Source organism: Chlorocebus sabaeus, chromosome 9, assembly GCF_047675955.1.
Source record: "Chlorocebus sabaeus isolate Y175 chromosome 9, mChlSab1.0.hap1, whole genome shotgun sequence".
Lineage (NCBI taxonomy): Eukaryota > Metazoa > Chordata > Mammalia > Primates > Cercopithecidae > Chlorocebus > Chlorocebus sabaeus.
This window is the reverse complement of record NC_132912.1, coordinates 86,658,311-86,679,861: the sequence shown is the minus strand read 5'-3', so window position 1 is coordinate 86,679,861 and position 21,551 is coordinate 86,658,311. Positions and strand designations below refer to the sequence as shown.

General features: G+C 32.9%; 1 protein-coding gene across 5 annotated transcripts in view; it reads right to left on the bottom strand.

Moving 5' to 3' along the window:
- The window catches only part of PCDH15 (protocadherin related 15), a 1,804,329-nt gene that overhangs the window by 124,065 nt on the left and 1,658,713 nt on the right, over positions 1-21,551 (bottom strand). For all 5 annotated transcript variants that reach the window (XM_073019143.1, XM_038008761.2, XM_038008762.2 and 2 more), the window contains 2 exons: positions 11,992-12,101; positions 9,923-10,063 (listed from right to left, as the gene is read on the bottom strand). In XM_073019143.1, coding sequence (XP_072875244.1) covers positions 9,923-10,063; positions 11,992-12,101 — 251 coding nt within the window. The remainder of the gene's footprint in view (positions 1-9,922; positions 10,064-11,991; positions 12,102-21,551) is intronic.

The following is a 21,551-nucleotide window of genomic DNA, read 5'->3' as shown; positions in this document are numbered from 1 at the left end:
AATCTGGGACAAGATAAAATTGAATAATAAATACTACATCTTTTTATTTGAAGAGAACTCACAGGCTAGATGTATTTGTTCTTATATGACAAGGAAAATAGATGATTAAGGAAAGTTTCAAAAATGAGATGACCTTTAAACTGACCCTTGTAGAATAATTGAGTTGATCTGAAAAACAGTGAAGAAAGGACATTTTTAAAAAGAGAGACTTGTGGAAGCAAAGACATTTAGGTGTAGACATTTCTTGAGGTTAAGTGAAAAGAATGTAATGAATATAGAAATTCAGAAGAGCAGTCACATAGGATATGCCCAGCAGAACTTCAGAGACTTGTGAAGTGGAGACAATGAAACCTTTTGAATGTTCACTCATATGTACATATTTTCTATATGGTACTTTTCTCCATATTTCTTTTTATTATTTAAGCATAATGCTGAAATTATTTTTGTCTACTTAATAGGAAGCTTTTCTTTTTTCTTCTTTCAATAGTCAACCAGTAAGATCAGCTACTTGTTAAAGTTGGGAAAATAAATAATTTTATTAACAGAAAAAACTGTGTTATCCATAAGTGATAAAAATAAATAAAAACCAATCTAACAGCTATGCTAAATCTTTAGCAAGTTATTACTTTATAGTGAAGACCTGACTTTGATTATATTACAACAGAATGGGGATAGCCAATGCCTACAACCGTAATCAATAATGAAGAATTAATGTGCTTTTGAAGAAAATTCTGATAATTTCCCTCATATCTATGATTGCTAAGCTACATTTTATGCTTATGTTATTCATGTAGTTGCACCTGTTTTCTATTTCTGGAAGTGTTGTTATTTCTGTAACATAAGTGACTTAATAGATTCCAGTTCTTCTGTGCATAGTTTCATTTGCATTTAATAGGGTTTAGTGTGCCTCTATTGAAATAAGAATTTTTCTAAAGCAAGAGGTTTAGAGTGACTATTGTATCATTCTGGGGCCTCATTATTAATCAGTAATTAATACTCTATGGAAAACATAAGTTTGTAAAGATATTTGGCATTCAATGAATGGTCTCATTTTGAATCCCAACTTAAATTTGGACTAAAAAGGCTTAGAAAAAAATCTAAATTAATTACTATATTAATTATAAATATGTTTCCAGGAATGAAGAAAATTGTATCTCCTCTCTTTAGTTCCAGGCTTATTCTTAGGTATAAGAAGGAAAACTAATTTATGCATTCCAAGATTCTTCAATATTTTAATTTTGATTGCCCATGGAAGCAATATAAAATGTTTCCCTCATGAAATATGTTTTTTCTCGTATTATATATGCAGAAATGTAATCTTTTTCTATTTTGAAAAGTTTGATTATATATCATTGTCATCAGTTCAGCAAATCAATTTGGGATCAATGGAAGAGCACTGCTTCAATGCATTTGGTTTCAGAAATGTATTAATAATAGTCTATAACCATTTTTCAAAGCACATTTCCCAGGAAACCTATTGTGCACAATGTAATTTGTTCTTGGACAATTTTATGCTATGAATCCACTGGAATACATTTTTGTTTTGCTGAAAATATAGTTTTTTCAACCACGTATTTATATAAGATGCTTAACATTTCTGAAAGAAAAATGCTGTTAATATTATTGTGTTAATTTTCATAAACTGCTCTCCATATTTTAAAGTAATAAATTATTAATACAGTTTATAAATCTGTGGCCATTTATTTATAGTATAAATATAAGGCTATGATCATTCCTGGGATTTTAGGACTAAAAAATAATATGTCACAGGCTACAATATTGTTACCCAAGTTATAACAGGGATGCTTTTGTAAGTCAGTCAATCATAAGTAAAGAGTCATTAGCATTATTTGTCACAGACCTTCTGTGTGAAACCATAAAAGTCAAAAAAATGAAATGCATTACAAGCTCGTACCCTACAGCTAAAACATAAAATGAAATCAATAGCGTTTGAGCTGTTTTACCACCAGTTTAAAGTTTATCTTAATTGTCTTGTCATTTATTCCTGATTGAAAGTCTAGTTATTGAATCAAAACACAATGACATATTTATAGAAAGCTATGGCTTTCTTTTTTCATGTTTAAAGATAATTATAATTTTACCATAAAGCAAAAATTGCCGCTTCAATTATGGAGTTACATAAATTAATCTGTGCTGTAAACCTGCATGTTACTGCTTTTGTTCTACATAAAAATAAAAGAATGGGAATGACTCTGTGACAGAAATATTGACATAAATTTCTATAGATGTTCTGGGTACAGGCTTCTTGATGCTTCTTTGGGACCAAATAACATTTTATCCTAAAAACCCAGGAGAGTTTGAGTTTTTCTGCAAAGAAAGAGACTATGGATAGGAAGAAAAGATGATTCATAATTTTGAAATAATGTATTAGAAATAGCAATGCATTCACATTTGTATTTCCTTTTGAAACTAGTCCAACAGTCCCATAGACAGTTGTTTTCAGATAAACATAGAAATTGGCCCTTCTGCTGTTAAAGCTTAAAACTTCTATTTGTTTTATCTGAGTTCCTTCCTCAGGAAAGGAGGACCTTCAGGCCTCTCAAAAAAAAAAAAAAAAAAAAAAAAAGTATCAAGTAACTGAAACTTACCAGATCACTGCCCCAGAGGCCTCCTTGTTCCTCCCTAGTTCTTGTTTTCTTACACTGTTATGTTTCTTCACTGCTATATAAACCCTCTAGCTTTAGTCAATCAGGGAGATGGATTCGAAACTGAGCTCCCATCTCCTCAGCTTCAACACCCGATTAAAGCCTTCTTCCTTGGCAATGACTGTTTTCCCAGTAATTGCCTTTCTGTGCAGCAAGCAGTGGGACCTAGACCAAATTCCTGGTGTTTCATTAACACTGTAAAATGAAGATAATTATTTGATCAAATTAGTGGTCAATATTGGAGTAAAGGAAGAAAATATGGATGCCTAACAGAATGAGATGGGAAGAAGAGATAAAAGGTAGAGAGTCTAGAGGGCCAGAAAGTTTGCAGTGCAGGAGGAATGAAAAATCAACACCTAATTTCTAACTGAATTGAAGAGAGAGAAAACCCCAAAGCTTTTCAGATTCCCTGCAATTTCAAGTACTGGGAGGAAGCTCCTAAGCACATTCCCATGATTAAAACAGTGTACTGGCTCCATCTGTAGTAATGACTAAACCACTATTATGAACAGGCTGCAAATCAGGGGTGGTGAGGTGGCAATGGGCAGAACTGGGGCTTAGTTAGCAGTCAGCCACAGGTGGGTTGTATGAGTGATATGTATGCTGTAAATTTGCATACTGTTAGCTTGATATTTAAAACTCTTCACAATCTGGCCTTAATTTTCTAGACTTACTCATGCATTGGAAAAATCTTTATTGGGTATATTTATGCGCCATGCATTTTAAGCTATTGGAATACATCAATAAACAAAACAGATAAAAACTTCTGTCTTTGTTCAGACTAAATCCATTTTAACAATATCCACTAAATTCTGTTCTACAGTCTCACTGAAATAATATGCTTAATATGAACATATGGAATACAATTATAAAAGTCTATTTTTTTCTTTCATACTATCTCTTTTATCCTGCTAATACGGGCTAATACTTTTCCTGCTCTTGAATAAAAGCTCAAAAAATTTTATAGTTTTTAAAAAATTGTTAATAGAAAGTACTATGGTAAAGGTAATTGTAAAAAGAATTTAAAAATGATTCTCTAGTCTAATATATTAATCTAATACTTCAAATTTCATTTAAAGGTAAAACTTTTTGTCTTCTCCAGCTTAGATATGTTAATGGAAGTTCTTCTGCCTTTTGGAAAGAGGCTATAAGAGATTTCTTTTTACTTTTTTCTTTATTAACTACCACCATGTCTTTTATTCACTAGCAGTTGATTTTAATCACTCAGACTTCTATTATCTGACCTTGGAGATTATGGAGAAAAGGCACATAAGGTAGGCAGCAAAGTTACTACTTAAATATTACTGTTGTGAAATGGTTGAATACTTTTTGGGTCAGACCTGGGTTTAAAACAGACATTGTCAGTGAGAGCATCTTCAGCACTGATGTGCTTTCCTGCAGCAACTTCAGTTTGCCAGTGTACTTCAGTTAATTCCAGTTTGTCATTTTAATAGGAATTCAGCAGTCTATCTCCAGTTTTTGCCTTTTGCAGTATCATCACTTCTTCAGGTAATCCTACTGAACAGGATTTAAGAAAACTGGCATTCACATGTGTCCCAAATCTGGTCCTTTGGGTTGGTTTGTGTATAATTATGCAGGCAAAGGACAGTCACAGGTTCTTTGCCTGCATACTTATAGAAGCACAGACCTATCTAGATGTAGCTGTAATATAACGTAACACTCCAGTCATTGTAATCCCTTGTTGCTCTTTTTCTCTCTCCATTTGTCTGATATGTCTCAAACATGGATTTGCTGTGCTAGGCCAACATAAGGGCACAGTGTTTTTTTACTGTACTTGCCAACATTAAACTTCAGAAGCGAAAGCATATATTTCCCCAGACCTCGTTTCTTTGGGAAAGTACACTGTTGAAGTGAATTCAAGTACAACTTTACAACAACCCTCCCCTACAAAGGAATACTCACACAAAGTCACTTCTAAATTTTAATTCGCTTGACCATTTTCAATTCTCCTTGAGAGTAATGGTATTCAGAGTGGTAAACCCTGTTACTGAAACACCATGGTTTTGGTCTAGGTTCTGCTACTTGCCACACAGATGGGCAATCACTGAGATAATGAGTATTACTAGGGAAGAAGGTTTTAATCTAATTGGGTGCTGCAGCTGAGGATGTGGGAGATCAGTCTCATGGAGACAGATCCCTCATGGCTTGGTGTTGTCTTTGCCACAGTGAGTTCTCACAAGATCTGGTTGTTGCAAATTGCGTGGCACCTTCCCCCACCATTCTCTCTCCCTTGCTACTGCTTTTGCCATGTGATGTGCCTGCTCTCCCTTTGACTTCCACCATGATTATAAGCTTCCCGAGGCCTGGATAGAACCACAGCAGATGCCAGCACCATGTTTCCTGAAAAGATTACAGAACCATGAGCCAATTAAACCTCTTTTCTTTATAAATTACCCAGTCTCAGGTATTTCTTTACAGTAATGTGCTCTAATACAAAGAGATCAGCAAGAAAGTGATGAAAAGATATGAGAAGATTCAACACTTGTGTACTAGGAATCTCCCAGTGAGACAGAGGAGGGATGGAACTTTGGGTTCGGATCACTTCCACTAGAGCATTATTTCATGTAGTCACACTAGTCACCAGAACTTGCACCACGGTAAGGTGATGGCAACATCACCCCACTCATGCCATCCCCACTGACCACAAGAGTTTGCAAGCTGTAAGTTACCTAGAGAAACCAAGATGAGGGACATTCCATCGTACATCTTACTCAAGGAAGTTGGCCCCCAATACCCACATGCACAGAGGGCTAAAAAAATGACTGTGGTGGCAGGCGCCTGTAGTCCCAGCTATTTGGGAGGAGAGGAGGAGAAATGGTGTGAACCCGGGAGGCAGAGCTGGCAATGAGGATCGCACCACTGAGCTCCAGTCTGGGAGACAGAGCTAGACTCTGTCTCAAAGAAAGAAAAAAAAAAAAAAATCACACCCAGCAGGGGAGATGTAACATGTTAATGAGATACGGGACACATGAAGAAGCATGTTATCAAACTGTGCAAGTGCTGTAAACTCCCCGTCTCTACACGCTTCAATGTCACTCCTTTCATGGCTAGGCCTGTTAAAATTACTCTCTTGGCTATCTTCAAGGAGGCAGCAAGAGGACTTTCTCTCTTCTGGGCTGCTTTCCTTGTGCTCCAGCATAAGTTCCAATAATGCCTGGAGTCTGGGAAAGTTCCTTAGCCTTATGTCAGTTTCTATTACACGAGAGCAGAAGAACCTGTGGCCAGTAACACCAGAATAGATGTCAAATTAATAAAAAAAAATAAAAGCTAGAATTAAAAAAAAAATCCTTAAGTGAGACTTGACCAGTTATTTTATATATATATATATATATATATATATATATATATATATATATATAAAATGACCCAGAATTGCCAACATGTAGAAATATTTTGATAAAAATACTGAACTTTAAAGAAAAAATAAAGGCAATTGTTTGGAAATTCAGAAATAAGACCAGTTTGTCATTATACATTTTTTTACAGTAATGCTTCAAAGAATAAGAAAATGGAATGAAAAAAATAAATTTAAAAAAGAAAATGAGTCAAGTTATCCAGTCAAATTGGTCTTCAATGTTAAAGCCCTAAGATAAGCTTCTTTTCTTAATGCACCAAAACATAGGAAATAGTGTCCCTATAATGCTACATTGAGGACTTTACTTGAGAATGGCCTACTGATAACGAAATGACCGGATGTGTTATTGATATTATGAGGGATAAAACAATATGACTTTCAATTAGATGTGTGGGAAAATATAAGGGATGAAGCAGAAGCATTGCTCACAACAGGAACAATATGCACAGGGCAAAAAAAAAAAAAAAAAAAAAAAAAAAATTCAGTGTATCATATAATGTAAAAGTAAGTATTAGAACAACTGTGGGCAAATTACAGCCCTTTGGTCAAATCCGGCCCACAGACAGCCTGTTTTAGTAAAACGAGTTTTATGGAAGCATAGCCAAACCCTTTCATTTGCATATTATCTCTTCTTGCTTTTAAGCTACAATGGAGTAGAGTAGTTCTGACAGAGACCATATGACCCAGAAAACCAAACATATTTGTCATCTCAGTATTCTCATTTTGAGTGTAATAGTGAATCAACTCATTATTTTGAAAATCAATAATAAAAGGAAAGAATCAAAGTTTTTTTTCCCTTGTTTTTCCTATAGTTGCTGCACCTCAGAGTAACTGAATATTTGCTATGGAGACGTTTTTCTTTATAGAAATATTTTGGCTAATGAATATAGAAGTAATAAAAAGAAAAAATAATGGATTTAGAACATTACTATTGGTGGTTGCTACTATCTGTATCACAAAAAGAGAATCAAAGAGATTTAATGTTTAAGGAATGAGTGAATATCACCTATGATTTATTTGTTTAAAAACAAAACCAAAAATTACCCGAATATGATCAAGCCTCCAGATCTAACTACTTATTTCCTGGAAATAAAGGAAGCAGAAAGAACATGAAATGACCACTTGGAGAGACAGTCATCAATCCAGGCTTCAGAAATGTGGTCTCTTGCATAAATAAATATCAAGGTGAATAAAAGAGGGTGGTAGTGGTGAAGCCTACAGATTAAAAGAGACTTAACAGACCTATCAACCAATGTCAATGTATAGACCTTATTTGAATTCTGATGTAAATACATGTTTAATATGAACTAGATATTTTTAATATGAACTAGATATTTTTAATATGAACTATGTTTAATACCAACTGGATATATGTTGATATCAAATAATTTGTTACTTTTGGCAGGAGTAATCATGATATTTTAATTAAGGTTTAAGAGTCCTTAAGATATGCATATCAAAATATTTACAGATTGAATGCTCTGACTCTGACCTGCTTCAGAATAATGCAATAGTGGGTAGTTGAGAGCAAAGATGAAAGACTATTTCCCAGGGCATGATTAAGTTGAGTTAGGCAGTTGATACATAGAGGTTCACTGTAATATTCTCTGTAATTTTTATATGTTTGAAATGTTCCAACTAAAAGGTTAAAATATTTAAATATTCCTAGTGTTAAACTTATGAAATGAGCTCTAAAATTTTACATTTTAATTAGTTTGCATTTAAATATTAAATCTAATCACATCATGGTTGCACAATCTACTTTGAAAATAATTTCATTAACAAATTTTTGGTAAAGAAGTCACAATAAAATACTTCTGTAATGAATTAAACTTATTTTTATTATCTTTATTCAAATGATATGTGGCAGGGCAGCGAATTCTGCAGCAGAGATGAACATTTAGCTAACTAATTAATTAACCTCAATTTACATAATGGTCTTATTTGCATATCTAATGGCCTGGGGATTGACTATAGGCCATTAACAGTTATTAATTAATGAGATCAAATTAGAAATATATGGGTTTTTATTTCAAACTTAGGAGGCAAAGGTCAGTCATAAAAGGTTAATAACAATATTCAAAGAATCAGGCAGTAAACACTTTAGCTTTTAGACTTCAAGCATTTCTGACAGGATAATTTATGAATTGGTTTCACCTCTACATGCATACTGGGGCACATGGAAGTATATACATGTGCATTAGATTAACTTTTATTAGCCTCAGATTTAGATGTAAATTAAAGTAATGGGAGTTAGTTGTATTATATTCACATATAAGAACTTAATGCACCTCTATTCATAAAAACCACAGGTATTACTTGAGAAATGTCAAGTTCTACAACCTAAAATTTTTCTTTCTTAAGTTGTTCGTTGTGAGTAAAGATTGCAGGTATAGTTTTCAATTAATCTTTCCCATTTATTTGCATTTGCAATAAAATAGGTTACATTATATAATTTAAAGCTACTTCAACCTTTTCACTCCTCATTTATCCAATTCAGTTTACAATTAGAAGCATCCTCTATATTTTTAAAAACATAATTGCCTGTAGTTCAAAGAATTTAGAAACTCAAAGAACTTATCTGCTCTTTTTAAACAATTTAATTACGTGAGTGATGCATAATTATTGAGGACAATTTAATTCCTTTTATTTCAAAGACACCTGTATAATCTGATTTTTCAAATGATTTGGTTGTACCTCTACAAGCAACTGAGCAGCTCTCTACACTAAATCAGTAAATGAGGTTTGCGATAAATGAAAAGGTGTGGTTTCTTTTTATGATCAATTGCCAAATTGACACAGAAAAATTCTATCCTGCATCTTCTGCCTGTTGCTCCTGTCTTGCTTTCTTTCCTCTCACACTGCCTGGGTTCTCGCTTTATGCCTCTCCCCTCTTCTTTTTTCCTCTTCCCCCTTCTAAGAACGTTTCCTTGATGAAATGCCTTGAAATGATGTCCAGGGATAGTCCCCGGGTGAATGTTCCAGATTCTGTTTCTCACTTCACACTCTGTCTGGGCCTCTATTCTATTAATAGTTAAATTAAACCTGATTATCTTGAGTCTTCTAGATTTTAAAAGGGCTGCTTTGATTACAAAGGGATGACTGCTTAAATGCAAAAGAGTATTACCTCAATAGATGGGAAAAGAATAGCATTTATCGCATTATTGATAACATCTTTGAATCTGTGTCAGTTCCCTTCACAAATTGGCTTTTACATGCTTCTCTGTGTGGGTAAACTATATGCCACAGAAATATTGAAGTTTAGAGTCACAGAACGTGGTCTTAAATCTGTGACGCTTTGTTTACTGTCATTTAAAAAAATTAATCTTTTTAATTATTAATAAAATATTTCCTTTGTAAAAGGATAGTAATTCTCATTTCATAGATTAAAAATGTAGGTTAAAAAGTGTAAATTAAAAATAAAAAATGATGCTATATACGAATTACAATAAAGGTTAGTCACTCATTTTAAGATGAATTTTTCTTTTCTCTAAGAAAATATGTAAATACAAGAAGCCACACAATTCAGGCAATTTCTAGTAGTCATTTATTAAAAATATCTATTTCCCAAGGTTTATCCAGAGCTTTCACAGTGGGACTAACTTTTATTATTTAACATACACAGATAATGGTGGTATTTTAACAACATCAGATACACAATTTGAAAACGGTGTTTTATTTTCTTGACATTTCAGGAGTGTGAAATCACTCCCCGCATTGTCATATATTAGCTATTTAAACAAATAGGCAATCATCTCAGAGTATTAATGATCTTTCTATGTTGTCCACTGAGAATGATATTTTAGACACAGGTATTCCATTAAAAAATTAGCAGAGACACCATACAATTCTCGTAAAAGGTTTAAGTAGTATAACTTACTTTTTGAAGGAACTCGGAGATTGGCAAGTACCACTTCCAGGGAATCAGCTTGGACTCGAAGAACATAGCTTGTCCTGGTCTCATAATCCAGAGGTCCATTCACATAGATAACACCTGTGATGTTATTAATTCCAAATGTATCTAGAAATTAAAATATAATTACCTGGTCATTGTCTTTATGCTATAAGGAAAGAAATTCTCTTTAAAAGGCACTGTGATATCAAAAACACTAAAAATACCTATTCATAAGTAGAGTGATGCATGAAAGTGACAAAATGCTGGCTTCTGGAAACTGCTCCAGCTCTTTAAATGATCACCATCAATATTTTGCTAAAATAAACCTTGAAATTGTAGGGGTTTTTTTGTTTGTTTGTTTTTGTTGTTTTGAGATAATGCTGGAAATCAATGTTCTATAGTTAATTACATTTGGGAAACACTGAATAATATATTCTTCACCTTAGATTCAGATGGTGTTCTACCACACTGAAGGCTTTCAGAAGTTCTGTTTTAAAGAAAACCATCTAGTTTTGTTTAACCAAAATTTTCTGACCTTACTGGCTTATTATACTGCTTGTAATTTATGAATATTATCATTTTGTAGACTTAGTGTTTTGTTAAGAACACTTGAGAGGAAAAAAAAACAGATAATTTAATGTTGCCCTATGTCTTTTTAAATTAATTTGAATGAAAATCAGAGCACACTGGCAAACTTTATAATACATCTCCCTCTCTTAAGCCCGCCATATTCTCTCCTTACTTTATTTTTTCATAGAATTAATAATCACTTATAATACTATGTATTTGTTTAATAATTTTTACATTTTTATTATTAACCCCCCCTTATTGGACCATTAACTTCCATGAGGGCAGGAATCTATTTTGTACATTGCTCTATCTGTAGTGGCTAGAAGAGTAGTTAATACATAATAGATGTTCAATGCATATTTGTTGAATGAATTAATAAATAAATGAATGTAAAATAGTCACTGTGGGGGAGAGAGGTTAATAAATACAGCCACTCTGCTGTCTTCAAATAAAAGAATAAATAGAACCATAAAGAGAAAGTTTTGGAACAGAACAGGTTGAGAAATTGTAGCTTTAGTCAGACATTCAAAGTTCAAGGAAAAAGGAAGTTTAGTTCTTTTTAGGGAGGACCCATAGTAGCACAGTAATAATGAAGAAAGAAAGGCAATAAAAGTAAGATATTGATCACTTGCTACACTGCACAGGCAGCAATACCTAGTAATAGTTTGTCATTAAAAAGCTTAAAAAGGCCTTTATAATTTCCTTGCAAACTGCTTTGAAGCATTTACATTCAGTCCTTTCTTAAATATTTACTATTGATTAATTTATTACATATATATTAACTATTTCTTGACTACCTACAATACGCTAGGCTATCTAACATACCAAAATGGAAAACAGAGGAGAACTTGTGAAGAATAGGTAAAACAAAGATTAATGTGACATACTGAGCTATGAACTTATTGCCAGAGGCCTGCAAATTCCTATGATTCTTAAAGTGATTAATATACAAACATTATATCTTTACTTATAATCATTAATTATATGTCTAATTTGACTATTTGGGGAATCATATAACATGCATGGCTTTTAACATGGATGTGACTCTTTTTAAAATTCACACTTATTTACAATTTTGAAATTCCTTCAGGATTAGTTAAGGTATGACCAACATGGAGTAAGGGTCATGGATGGTTCAGACAGGGGGATGGATGAAGCTACTGTAGGCAATGATCATAGCCAAAAGCTGAAAATTTCATGACGCATTAATTTTGAGGAAATGTCATTAAAATATTACCAAATGAGGAAAAGGGCAAGGTTTCATTAATTAGACACGTAATATTTCTTAAGGGAAAAAAACCACTTGAGCTAACATAACTGGATTTTTAATTAAGTTCAGGATACATGGTTACTAATTACATTTAAGATGGGCACAATTTTATTAGAAAACAATAGGATAGATAGTAATATCAATTCAATCTGAAATTAGTCCAAATCTAAGTTTACTGGTTGATGGTGAGAACACAAACTAAAAGTCTACTCACCTTCTTCATTTCCTGAAACAATGGAGTATACAATACTTTGATTAATGGCAGCAGCAGAAATTACACCAACCATGGTTCCTTTGGTGGCAAGTTCACTTACTGGAGGAGGTCTGCAGGTTTAGAGAAGATGATGTATTTATGTGTAAGTATAATTTTGATGTAACTTTAGGTTCACAGAAAAATTGAGAGAAAGATAAGAGATTTCTGATATACCCTTTGCCCTCACACATTCATGGCCTCCTCCATGATCAAATCCCCCACCCGACTGCTACATTTGTCATAACTGATGAACCTATGTTGACCCCATTATCACTGAAAGTCCATTGTTTCCATGAGGGTGCATGTTGCTGTTGTACATTTTATGAGTTTGGACAAATGTGTAATGACATGTATCCACCTTCATGTAGTATCATATAGGGTATTCTTACTGTCCTGAAAATCTTCTGTGCCCTTATATTCATCCCTCCCCTCAACTCAACCTCTGGCAACCACTGATCTTTGTAGTGTCTCTATGGTTTTGTCTTTTCCAGAATGTTGTATAGCTGGAGTCACACAGTATGTAGCCTTTTCAGATTGCCTTCTTTCACTTAGTAATATGCATTCAATGCACCTCGACATCTATGGCTTGATTGCTTATTTCATTTTTAGCACTATATAATATTTCGTAGTCTGAATGTACCCACCATTTATTTCCATAAATAAAAAACATCTTAGTTGCTTCCAAGTTTTGGCAATTATGACTAAAGCTGCTATAAACCTGTGTGTGTAGGTTTTTGTGACTCTAAGTTTTCAACTCTTCTGGGTAAATATTAAGGAGCATGATTACTGGATTGTATAGTAAGACTGTTTAGTCTTTTAAGAAACTGCCAAACTCTCTTCCAAACTGACTGTACCATTTTTGTATTCTCACTGACAATGAATGAGAGTTCCTGTTGCTCCACATTCCAGCCAGCTTTTGGTGTTAAATAGTCTGGATTTCAGACATTCTAATAGGTGTGTGGTGGTATTTATTTATTTATTTATTTATTTATTTTTATTATCCATTTTTATGACAGAGTTTTGAACTTAATAGAATGGACACAGTGGTTCTTCTAAGTTACATTATGCAATTACATTGTGCTTTCATTGAAAGCTTTTACAAAAAATCCTGAAATACAAATTTAATCTGAGGTATAAATTGCACACAAGGCTTTACAAACATCTTGTCCAAATTGCTTTATTGCTTTGTTTTTGCTATTGCCATCCACACACTTAATTGACTAGGTTATCTCAATGCAAAGCAATCTTTCTCACAGATACTCTAGCACCTAATGGTGGTCCATATAGTCACTGCATGAGCAATAACTGCTTCTTGCTGAAGAATAAGAATCAATCTGTATAATTTTTAAATGGAATGTATAGATATTTATCAGTTTATTTATTCGCTTACTTATTTTACTGTCCTGCATGTTTTGTTTTGTTTTGTTTTGTTTGTCTTCTTTTGATAACATCCAAGTATTGTTTTTGATAATCTTGCCTCTTTCCTTCTCAGTACAAGTGCTTGGGGTAAGGCTTTGCCAATCCCCATAGCACATGCATAAACACATTAACCAACTCTGGTCAATGGGGGCACTTTATCCTTTGCACAGTGTTCATGTGATGTATATGTCTCATGTAAATTCAATGGACATACTACACAAGATTACGACTTGACTAGATTCTTGCTAGCTAACTTTTTGGCTATATCCCTCACTGGATTTGAGGATGTAAGCTGCCACATGAAGCAGTCCTCATGGCAAGAAACTCAAGGTGATGGCTGACTAACAGCCGGCAAGGAACTGAGGCCCTTAATACAACATGCCACAGGAAACTGATTTCTGCCAACAATCACATGAACTTGGAAGTGGATCTTTCCGTAGTTGAGCCTCAGATGAGACCGTAGCCCTATCTGGCACCTTGATTAAAAGATTATGCAAGTCCTTTTAAAAAGAGAGGACACAGCTAACCCATGCCTGGATTCCTGACCTACAGGAAATTCAAAGCAATATATGTGTTGTTTTAACCCATTAAGTTTATGGTAATATTATTATGCCACAATACAAAACTAGTATTTGAACAATGGATTGTTAATTTATGACAGATTAAGATACATATTACTTATCAAGAGTTTAATACAAGAAAATATGTCAGTCATATTAGGGGATAATTTTCAAAAACTGAATTCCTATTTGTGGAAGTAGTCATTACTTAAATTGTTTACTTGTCTATCTTGTGTTACTACACAAGATAGAAGCTAAATTTTATACTTTCCATAATTCATCTCTTTGCTAATCCTTATACAGTATGGGAATATGACATCTGCAACTTATACACCTTTAGCTTTAACATGAGAAAAATGCTATGTCGGGCCGGGTGCGGTGGCTCACACCTGTAATTCCAGCACTTTGGGAGGCTGAGCTGGGTGAATCCCCTGAGGTCAGGAGTTTGTGACCAGCCTGACCAATATGGTAGAACTCAATCTCTACTAAAAATACAAAAATTAGCTGGTTGTGGTGGTGTGCTCCTGTAGTCCCAGCTACTTGGGAGACTGAGACATGAGAATTGCTTGAACCCAGGAGGCGGAGGTTGCAATGAGCCAAAAACACGCCACTGCACTACATCCTGGGTGACAGAGTAAGATTAAGTCTCAAAAGTAAATAAATAAATAAAAAACAGAAAAGAAAAATGATACGTCTTCTTTCAAATATTAAAAAATACATGTGTGCGTTTTTGCTAACTTTAACTGACAATTAGGATAGAAATAATACTAAAAAAAACTAATTGGCATAATTTAAGAAGACATTTAAATCCTATGCATACCACTAAAAGCATTTAAAATTCTATTTGTTAGTAAATGTTTTAAAGAGATTTACTTCTAGACAAAATTTCTCCTCATTAATTTTTGTCTTATTTGTTCCAGTATATTTATTTCTGCCAGAATTAAAACATACTATACAGTCTTCTCCAGAAAAGAATTAAATGAACCTCCATGATAATGAGTATTAGATTACAAAATATCAATTATTTTCTATTCTTTGGCAGGATTAAAATTTACAATATTAATAAAAAATACTATTTTTATTATTGTTTTACGTTGTGGAAAGTACCAGTTACATGATAGGGGCAAACTGCATACTCTCTTTGGAGTCACATATGTCTTGAATACAAAATGATGGAGTTGGTATAAATCAGGATTCATTAAGCCAGATGGACAGAGAAGGTAGGAACATAACCAAATTGAATAAAATGGGCTGAATATGAATTAATAGGGAGAGGAATGGAAGTTAGGAATGAGACAGTATGTAACTACTGTACAATAATTCCAGTCTAGTGTGATTTGTCAATCAATAAAGGAAATTTAAAATTTTGTATACATTTGTGAACAACCAGTGGGGATTTATTTTTTTAAAGCATCAAATGACTACATTTGATCTATGGGCTGACACTTTATGATTTTTAAAGCAGATAAACTATCTCTAATGTCTTTTCTAGTTCTACTATTCTGAATCTGATATAATTTGAGCTATCATTCACTCTTCTTTCTGTTGAGTATAATCAAAATCTATTGCTCAATTTCAGAAGCATTAAATTATGGCCAAATGAAACATTTCTCAGAAGGTTTTTTTAAAAAAATATTTTCTCTGACTACTAAATTCATAAATCTTCAATTCATCCATTTATGAAGAAAAATGCTTCACTAGCTCTCTTCCAATTTAAGTTTTTCACACCTGATTTATAACAAATAATTCTTAGTGTCTGAAATGGAAGAATACTACCTTTCAAAGCTAAATTTACTGCCAATACAACTGACAAACTGTACTCTTAAAATAAAAGAAACACTTGAAACAGACAGCTTCAGTAATGGAACTGTACAGCTCACTGATGTAGCTGGAGATAGATACCAACTAGATGGTCATTTTCCAAAGATTGCTAAGAGGATGCTAAAGGAAATGGTTATTTAGCAGATATGAACCTGGAACATGGGAGAGGCTAGTGGTTTCATGTTCTCATAATGGCCTTCAGGAAGGGCTTCCTCAAAGGCCCTTTCACAAGGCTTGACCTGAATTGGGTTTGATGTCCTTGCATATCCATGATGGCAGTGTTGGTTCCTATTTACTCCACAAGGGCAATGCTTCTAACTTTATTGGCCATTTTAAACAAAAGCTACAAGTTTTGACTAAAATTCCAAAATCACTTCAACTAATACTTAAATAGAATCCTAAATAATATTTTGATTTTAAAAACAGACTTATGAGAGTAATTTTAAATGTTTTTCTTCATTAATGTTACTATTTGCATTATCCTTACCTTCTAAATTTTATATGTAAAACAGCTGTGTATTTTAAAAATTAATAATTTTTTGTTTCTAATAATAATGTTATTGAGAAATAAATTAAGATAAAAATACTGGCACTATGCCTATGCATTCAGTATTTATACTTCCTCCCAGAAAAGTTCAATGGTCTCAGAATTTTTTGTATTCTTATTTATTTTCTAAACGTCAAATAGAAATTTTATATACTTATGGTGCACGACATGTTTTGAAATATGTATACACTGTAGAATGGCTAAATTAAACTACCCTCCTACCATTTTATTACCTCACATGTTTATTAGTGGTGACAACATTGAAAATCTATTCCCTTAGCAATGTATAATATTGTACATTGTTTTTAACTATGGTCACCATGTTGTAAAACAAATGTCTTCAATTTATTCTTCTGGTCTAACAGAAATTTTGTATCCTTTGGCCAATATCTCCCCAATTCTTCCCTTCCTACCCAGCCCCAGGTAACCACTTTTTTATGCTCTACTTTCATGGGTTCAACTTTTTTAGATTCCATATATATTAGCTTTATTAGATCATTATTAGAACATGCAGTTTTTTCCTCTGTGCCTGATGCATTTTAGATAACATAATGTCCTCCAGATTTGAGACAAATGAATGTATTTGAGACAAAATAGAATACTAGTTAAAGTCTAGGTTCATTCACATTGTCCCAAATAAAAGAATTCCCTTCATTTTTAAGGTTGAGTAGTATTTCATTGTGTGTGTATACATATATATATATCACATTTTCTTTAATTCCATATCCTATTATGAATAATGCTGCAATAATCCTGGGAGTGAAGATATCTCTTCCACCAATAGCCTGATTTAAAAACGGACCAAGGACCAGAATAGATAGTTCCCAAAGAAGACATACAAATGACCAGTAAATATATGAAAAAATGTTCACTGTCACTAATGATCAGGACAATAAAAGTTAAACCTACAATGAGATATCACTTCACATCTATTAGAGTAACTACTAAAAAATCCACTTCATATAACTTGCGTTTGAATGTGTCTCTCACCAGGTTCAGGCACTGGTAATACTGCAGCCCAGAATGCAGTGGAGGGGAGCGTTTGGGTTCCTGTTTCAGCTGCTTCACCTAATGACACTATGTGCTATCTTCCACACAGTGAGTTATCCCTTAGGATCAATTATTAGTGAACGTCCTTCATACTGACCTAAAATGTTTCTGTTTTTCATCTACTCATCTCACTTTTCACCTGAACCCCTGGTAACTAATGATCTTTTTACTGCCTCTATATGTTTACCTTTTCTAGAATGTCACATAGATGAAATCATACAGTACGTAGTTTTTTGTACTGGCTTCTTTCCTTATCAATAAGCGCTTAAGTTTCCTCTATGTCTTTTGTAGTGTGATATCTCATTTCACTTTATTGCTGAATAATTTTACATTGTATTGGATGTGTCACAAATAATTGCACTTTCATAAGAAGAAAACTGATCAAAATAACTCCAAATCTGTTGTTTAAAAGTAAATCTTTGCAGATTAAATGCAAACCAAAAAAGTTAACTGCTTCAGAATTTACATGCACAATACTTACAATATAACCTCATGAAAATATAAACTAATTTATACATATCCTTTTTTTTTTTTTTTTTTTTTTTTTTAAAGATGGAGTCTCACTCTATTGCCCAGGCTGGAGTGCAGTGGCACGATCTCAGCTCACTGCAACCTGTGGCTCCCAGGTTCAAGCAATTCTCTGCCTCAGCCTCCCGAGTAGCTGGGATTACAGGCGCCCACCATGACACCTGGCTAATTTTTTGTATTTTTAGTAGAGACGAGGCTTCACCATCTTGGCCAGGCTGGTCTTGAACTCCTGACCTCGTGATCCACCCACCTCAGCCTCTCAAAGTGCAGGAGGATTACAGGTGTGAGCCACCGCACCCGGCCCATACATATCCTTTTAATATTTCTAAGTGTTTTTTGAAAATATATATTACAATAAATCTTTCAATTAAGTACATTTTAAGTAATTTTCTGAATAATGACTATACTATAATAACATAATTTGCAATGTCTAAATGTTAGACCCAGTTTTTATAGTATAAATATAGATGAAACAATTACTGTACAATTTAAAATCTACTTTTATTGTTGAGTTCAAGAAGTAACAATAAAAGTAAATGTTGTATATGCCGAATAAAGCTTCTAATTATTTTAAAAGCCAGGCAATTTAGGATATAAAAGTGTTTGTAAATAGATGCTATAAAATTTCACTAGGATTCAATCTGGCTCTATTGCTTTCTTTGTACTGAAGATAAATCTAATTTATTTTGACATGTTTGAGTTCAATATATTTGCAAATCAGTACCAATTAAGGTACTGTTTTTATATCTACTATGAGGGAATTAAATGAAAATGGGAAGGGAAGAATAAAAAAAAAAAAGAAACACCCACTAGAACTCCGATTATTTGTAACCTTGGAGTAATTGCATCAGAGTGATCTAATTTTACATATTTAAATAAGAAAAACAGTTTTAAAAAGACATGAATCAGGAGAGAGATGCAGTTCTCCCAGAATTCTTTGGATGGATTTTAGACAAGAAAATTAATTAAGGGCCAAAAAGCTAGACACTGCTTTCTACATATGTTCCAAAAAATGCTTGCTTCCTGTCATTAAGAGTTTCGTTTCTATTCAGTTCCTTAAAGAATCTTCATCTTGAGGATATAAAAACAGAAGTATAAACAATTTATCCAAATATTTGAAACCAGAAACTACAATCTAAGGTGTTTGTTTTTGCCTTTGCTTAAGTTATTATATTGTTCTCATTAAAATAGTGTGTTCTAATCTCTCATAGCCATTGGTTCTTAAAGCTTAAATTCATAAGAATGTGCTGGATAAATTTTTTAAACTTACTAAAGTACAGAAGATTCCTGATTTGTGATGGTTTGACTTGCAATTTTTGACTTTACTATTGTATGAAAGTGATATACATTCAGTATGCTCCTCGACTTACAATGGGGTTAGGTCCTGATAAACACATCCCTATTTGTTTATTGCCTTACCTTAATTATTATAGAGGGCTCTTCTTACTTTCAAAAGTGTCCTGCTTTGGACAATAAATTGTATGGTCTTATCTATGCTGGAAACTATATGGATATATTAAAGTAGCAAATTTATTCCTCTCACTTGAAAATTTACAATTTTTTTTTTTTTTTTTAGTGAGACAGAGTGTACAGGTAATCATAATTCTGTTTTGAATTATACATTATTTGACATTAACATAGTGATTTCTGCTTTCCCTTGTTTGTAATTGTCTGATATATATTTCCTGTTCACTCTATTTTTATGCATGTGATTTTAGTTTAAGTATATTACCTAATGGCATGAAACCATGTGTGAAAAGTTTACCAGAAGTAAAAAGCATTCTCAGAAGATTAAGTAAATAGCACAGCTATTAAGCACCGAAGGAGTTGGGAGACGAACGACTTACCCATTACAAATTGGTGATAAAAATTTCATGATTTTGAATCAAGATTTAAATAGTGTAAAATTCTACTTTCCATGGAGATTGTGGAAGCACAAAGTGACTTCCATAAAGAGGCTATGCATATGTCATTTGCCTGTTTAACAACATTCAATGTCTTCAAATTTCTCTGTGATAATTAACAAAGTTTTTAATATGGCTCAGTAAGTCCCTTCACAATCCAACTCTCCCTATTTCTCCAGACTCATCACCATAGGACTCCATTTAGTATGTTATTTTTGTCTCAAATATGTTTGCATTGATCACTAATAAAATAAAATTAATATATACTACCATATGTTTCACTCGGATCAAAATTTCCCATAGATACAATATAGTGAAATAATGGGACGTATAAAATCACTCTTTGTATTGAAAAGTTTGTGCTAAATTCTAAACAGTGGATATAAAGTGAACTGTTTGGACTTGAGTACTTTGTTGATGGAAGACTTGCTTCACTCTGCTACATGAGCAAATGCTAAAATGTGTACAACCTTGGAAATGTGAAAGAGAAATTAAATTCCATATGGGTACACAGAGAGCCTATGAAAACTGTAATGAAAGATTGTCAGAATCATTCCGTCAATAGTTAAATGGGCAAAACCTATTATGTTTGAGGCAAGGTTTTAATAGTGCCATAAAAAGACAGGAAAGGCTATCTTCAGGTAAAGTCAGCTCTTATATTGGACAATAAATCTAAATTAAAATAGAAAACAATTTTAGCAATCAAGTTATGCTCTCTGCATGTGCATTTGTTTTATATTATTTTATAGTCTTCAGATAGCTTTCATTAACTTATTTGCACTCAAGACAAATCATTCTTTCCAAACTATTGTTCATCTTATTAAAATCTTCTCTCAAAATCTGTAAGTCCAAACTTGGAAGGTTTTATAAGAATGACAGCCTGGGCAATATAGCAAGACTCTGTCACTACAAAATAATTTTTTTAAAAAATTAGCTAGGCATGGTGGTATGCACCTAAAGTCATAGCTACTTAGGAGGCTGAGGGTTAAGATGGAAGACTGCTTGCAGTGAGCTATGACCGAGCCATGGCACTTCAGCTTGGAAGACAGAATGAGATCCTGCCTCTAGAAAGAAAAAGAAAATGATGGCTATGCTCCTCAACATAAGGTAATTTTAATTCTCTTTATAATGAAATGTTAACTAGAACTGCTCACTTGCTATTTCTTTGGCCACTGTGATAACATTATTTACATTTTCATAGTTTACAAAGATGAACGTCTTGATTATAAATTATACTTTTTCCGTTTTGTATATCAAGAGGTAAAATGTTAATCCTTTGTTAAATATACTCTAATTTTTTTCTTTAATATAAAGTTTCTTGAGAAATTCATTTTAAATATAAATTGTAGACAACTTTCAACCTGTCATTTATTACAAAATTAATTCATATGAATCAACCAACTACCAATGTTTTATTTTAACAGAGAAAGTGATAAGATTATCTTTTGAAGGAGTTAAAATTTTTCAAAATTTCAGAATGTTCACATGTATAACATCCTGATTTTGAATTTGATATATTAAATTTTAATAATATAAATTGAAAAGGACTTACAATATTTTTTTCTGAGTTTAGCAATATATCAACTTAAGAGGTTAACAAATATAACTTAGGAATATTTGCCCTTATTTTTATAATATATATACCGGTATAAATTTTGAATTTAGGTTGTTATGGAAATTACACTTGAAAAT